Genomic DNA, 5455 nt, shown 5'->3' with positions numbered 1-5455 from the left:
GGGAGGGGGAGGGGAAGGAAAGAAAGAGTGGAGGAGAGAAACAAACAGAGAGAGAGAGAGAGAGAGAGAGAGAGAGACTGCAGCTGCTGGTATCTTGGCACTAAAAGAACCCTGGAAACCCTGGAGTGTTGGGGAGTTATTTACGTTTTAACACCACATAGTCAGATCAACACCATGGGTTTTATAACACTCACTGTACTGTATTTTCTGGTTACAAGCTACCTCAGTGTTTTCTGTCCTTTGCCCATACCTAGACTTAGACAGTCTACCTAGACAGTCTAGCTCTCTTGATAACTGTATACTGTATACAGTGCCTTCGGTCGGAAAGTGTTCAGATCCTTTGACTTGTTCCACATTTTGTTACGTTACAGCTTTATTCTAAAATATATATATTTTTTAAATCCTCAGCAATCTACACCGTAACCCCGCAATGACAAATAGAAAACCAGTTTTTTAGACATTTTTGAAAATGTATTACAAATAAAAAACATAAAAACCTTATTTACATAATTATTCAGACCCTTTGCTTTGAGACTCGAAATTGAGCTCGGGTGCATCCTGTTTCCATTGATCATCCATGAGATGGTTCTAAAACTTGATTGGAGTCCACTTGTGGTAAATTCAATTGATTGGACATGTTTTGAAAAAGCACACACCTGTCTATAATGTCCCACAGTTGACAATTGACAGTGCATGGTACAGTGATCTACGGCACTGCATCTCAGTGCTAGAGGCGTCACTACAGACACGCTGGTTCGAATCCAGGATGTATCACAACCGGCCTTGATTGGGAGTCCCATAGAGCGGCGCACAATTGGCCCAGCGTCGTCCGGGTTTGGCCTCTGTAGGCCGTCAGTATAAATAACAATTTGTTCTTGACTGACTTGCCTAGTTAAATAAAGGTTAAATCTTTGTTTGTTTTTTTACCAAGCTATGAGGTCAAAGGAATTGTCCGTAGAGCTCCGAGACAGGATTGTGTCGAGGCACAAATTTCTGCAGCATCGAAGGTCCCAAAGAACACAGTGCCCTCCATCATTATTAAATGGAAGAAGTTTGGAACCGCCAATACTCTTCCTAGAGCTTGCCGCCCAGCCAACCTGAGCAATCGGGGGAGAAGGGCCTTGGTCAGGGAGGTGACCAAGAACCTGATGGTCACTCTGAAAGAGCTTCAGAGTCCCTCTGTGAAGATGGGAGAACCTTCCAGAAGGACAACCATCTCTGCAGCACTCCACCAATCAGGCCTTTATGGTAGAGTGGCCAGACGGAAGCCACTCCTCAATAAATGGCAAATGATAGCAAAATACAGAGAAAAGAGTCGGCCTGAGAATTGAACCCTATGGCACCCCCATAGAGACTGTCAGAGTTCCGGACAACAGGCCCTCCGATTTGACAAACTGAACTCTTGGAGTTTGCTTGGAGTTGGAGTTTGTCAAAAGGCACCTAAAGACTCTCAGACCATGAGAAACAAGATTCTCTGGTCTGATAAAACCAAGATTGGCACCATCCCTACAGTGAATCATGGTGGTGGCAGCATCATGCTGTGGGGATGTTTTTCAGTGGCAGGAAAAATGAAGGGAGCAAAGTACAAAGAAATCTTTGATGAAAACCTGCTCTAGAGCACTCAGGACCTCAGACTGGGGCGCAGGTTCACCTTCCAATAGGACCTCAACCCTAAGCACACAGCCATGACAACAATGTCTTCATCGACCTCGCCAAGGCTTCGACTCTGTCAATCACCGCATTCTTATTGGCAGACTCAACAGCCTTGGTTTCTCAAAGGACTGCCTTGCCTGGTTCACCAACTACTTCAGATATAGTTCAGTTTGTCAAATCGGAGGGCCTGTTGTCTGGAACTCTGGCAGTCTCTGTGGGGGTGCAACAGGGTTCAATTCTCGGGCAGTCTCTTTTCTCTGTATACATCAATGATATCACTCTTGCTGCTGGTGATTCTCTGATCCACCTCTATGCAGACGTCACCATTCTGTATACTTCTGGCCCTTCTTTGGACACTGTGTTAACAAACCTCCAGACGAGCTTCAATGCCATACAACTCTCCTTCCGTGGCCTCCAACTGCTCTTAAAGGCAAGTAAAACTAAATGCATGCTCTTCAACCGATTGCTGCCTGCACTCACCCACCCGTCTAGCATCACTACTCTGGACTGTTCTGACTTAGAATATGTGGACAACTACAAATATCTAGGTGTCTGGTTAAACTGTAAACTCTCCTTCCAGACTCACATTAAGCATCTCCAATCCAAAATTAAATCTAGAATCAGCTTCCTATTTCGCAACAAAGCATCCTTCACTCATCATGCCAAACATACCCTCGTAAAACTGATTATCCTACAGATCCTTGACTTCGGCAATGTAATTTACAAAATAGCCTTCAACACTCTACTCAGCAAATTGGATGTAGTCTATCACAGTGCCATCCGTTTTGTTACCAAGCCCCATATACTACTGTCATGACTTCCGTCGAAGTCGGTCCCTCTCCTTGTTCGGCCGGCGTTCGGGCCACCGCCGATCCACTTTTCACTTTCCATTTGTTTTGTCTGTACCACTTGGGAGGCCACAGTTTTTTAAACATTTTTATAAATTAGCAAACATTTCTAAAATCCTGTTTTTTCTTTGTTGTTATGGGGTGTTGTGTGTAGATTGATGAGGGGAAAAAACGATTTAACCATTTTTGAATAAGGCTACCAAAATGTAACCTACTGTACCAAAATATTGAAAAAGTCAAGGGGTCTGAATACTTTCCGAAGGCACTGTATATTGCAAAATGTTATTGTTAAATCCATGCAGTGTGCCATTGGTTTGATTAGTGTTGATTGAGTATGGAAAGTAGCCCATTCCATTACAGTGAGAGATCACGATTGTTTCTCTCAATTTACTTACTTTATTCAAGAGTTAACTGGTCTGTAACACAAGGGATGCATTCAGATGGCCGTCCTTTTCTGTGAGGATGATTTATTGTGTACAGTACAGATGTAGTATCTTAATATGAACCAGTTTGCTACAGCAGGAATATATTACGTGGATTGTAATTAATTAATAGCCCTTTTTGTAGAGGTTGATATATTTTTTGTAAGGGAAAATCAAGTCGGAAATTTCAAAGTGGAAATTACAAAGTTCAGAAGCCTTTTTAAACATCAAATGCAGTAAAACATGTATTCTGCAACAAGGTGATCAACTTAAGATCCTACATCTGTAGATGGAGGAATGTTTGAAAACAAGCTCACTAGCTCAATAACCAGACAGCTTCCTGACTTGGCTGATCAGCCGCAGATGCTTCTAACACAAAGCAGAACTGCTAAGTCAACAGGACTATAATACAGTTCAGAGATCTCGGCATTTGCTCGTGGATAGATCTTTGTGTTTGCGTATGTATACAGTATTTACGTGTGTGTGATCAGTCCTTTTACATGCAACAAATGACTTTTCTAGGTGTGTTTAGTCTATCACCAAGTGTTTTGTCTCTGTCTCCTCTTTACAGCGTGCCCACCTGGAACCTACAAACCGGAGGGCACTCCAGGAGGCCTGAGTACCTGCCTGCTGTGTCCTGACCAGCACCACACCTCCCAACCCGGCAGCACAGCACCCAGCGACTGTGTCTGCAAGCAGGGTTACAGGTCCCAAGGGAAGACCTGCGAAGGTAACGCTGTCCAGACTGTCCATGCTACACACACTTATGCCGCGTCTCAAATGGCACCCTATCCCTTACAATCTACATAGTGCACTACTTTTGACCGGAGTCGATCTAAATCTGTCAGTGCAGCGAGTGAATCTTATCTCATCTAACGTTTTTCACTTTTGCCGCTTTTCTCTTCCCCTCCATCTCTCCGTCCTCTCCATCCCCAGTGGTGTACTGCCCAGAGCTGTCTCCTCCAGGGAATGGTTTCTTCATCCACAACGTGTGTAATAACCAGTTCAATGCGGCCTGCGGGGTGCGATGCCAGCCTGGCTACGATCGACAGGGTAGTGGCATCAGACTTTGCCAGCCAAACGGGACATGGTCAGGCTCTCCGCCTAGCTGCAGAGGTGAGAGGGTAGTGTCAATAAATTCCATGGTAGTAGCATTCCTGGAATCATGAGGAAGTAAGCAGGAATTCCAGTATCCTTCAACCAGGATTTCTGGAAAACCAGGCAATTTAGTGAAAGTTTCTGAAATGTTGCAACCCTAAATAGAACACACATACATACACAGTAACGAAGTGTGCATACACACACACACACACACACGCAGTAACTAAATGCATGTACACACGTACACACCCAATATTTCCTTCTGTCCAATATGTGTCTGCTATACCGATATGTGTCTGTTATACCGATATGTGTCTGCTATACTGATTTGTGTCTGTTATACAGATAGGTGTCTGCTATACCGATATGTGTCTGTTATACAGATATGTGTCTGCTATACCGATACGTGTCTGTTATACAGATATGTGTCTGCTATACCGATATGTGTCTGTTATACAGATATGTGACTGCTATACCGATATGTGTCTGTTATACAGATATGTGTCTGCTATACCGATATGTGTCTGTTATACAGATATGTGTCTGCTATACCGATATGTGTCTGGTATACCGATATGTGTCTGTTATACAGATATGTGTCTGCTATACCGATATGTGTCTGTTATACAGATATGTGTCTGTTATACAGATATGTGTCTGCTATACCGATATGTGTCTGTTATACAGATATGTGTATGTTATACAGATATGTGTCTGCTATACCGATATGTGTCTGTTATACAGATATGTGTCTGCTATACCGATATGTGTCTGCTATACCGATCTGTGTCTGCTGTACCGATATGTGTCTGCTATACAGATATGTGTCTGTTATACAGATATGTGTATGTTATACCGATATGTGTCTGTTATACAGATTGGTGTCTGTTATACAGATATGTGTCTGTTATACAGATATGTGTCTGTTATACCGATATGTGTCTGTTATACCGATATGTGTCTGTTATACCGATATGTGTCTGGTGTACCGATATGTGTCTGCTATACCGATATGTGTCTGCTATACAGATATGTGTCTGCTATACCAATATGTGTCTGCTAAACATATATGTGTCTGCTATACCAATATGTGTCTGCTATACCAATATGGGTCTGCTATACCGATATGGGTCTGCTATACAGATATGTGTCTGCTATACCAATATGTGTCTGTTAAACAGATATGTGTCTGCTATACCAATATGTGTCTGTTATACCAATATGGGTCTGCTATACCAATATGTGTCTGTTAAACAGATATGTGTCTGCTATACCAATATGTGTCTGTTATACCGATATGTGTCTGCTATACCAATATGGGTCTGCTATACCGATATGGGTCTGCTATACCAATATGTGTCTGCTATACCGATATGTGTCTGCTATACCAATATGGGTCTGCTATACCGATATGGGTCTGGTATACCAATA

General features: G+C 42.8%; 1 protein-coding gene across 1 annotated transcript in view; it reads left to right on the top strand.

The window, feature by feature from the left end:
* Positions 1-5455, top strand: part of LOC109896487 (sushi, von Willebrand factor type A, EGF and pentraxin domain-containing protein 1-like) — a 133933-nt gene that overhangs the window by 65540 nt on the left and 62938 nt on the right. The window contains 2 exon segments of the mRNA XM_031832222.1: positions 3495-3653; positions 3860-4039. Of these exon segments, the coding sequence (XP_031688082.1) occupies positions 3495-3653; positions 3860-4039 (339 nt within the window).

Source organism: Oncorhynchus kisutch, linkage group LG9 (assembly GCF_002021735.2).
Source record: "Oncorhynchus kisutch isolate 150728-3 linkage group LG9, Okis_V2, whole genome shotgun sequence".
NCBI classification, from domain to species: domain Eukaryota; kingdom Metazoa; phylum Chordata; class Actinopteri; order Salmoniformes; family Salmonidae; genus Oncorhynchus; species Oncorhynchus kisutch.
This window is presented reverse-complemented; position numbering and strand designations above follow the sequence as displayed.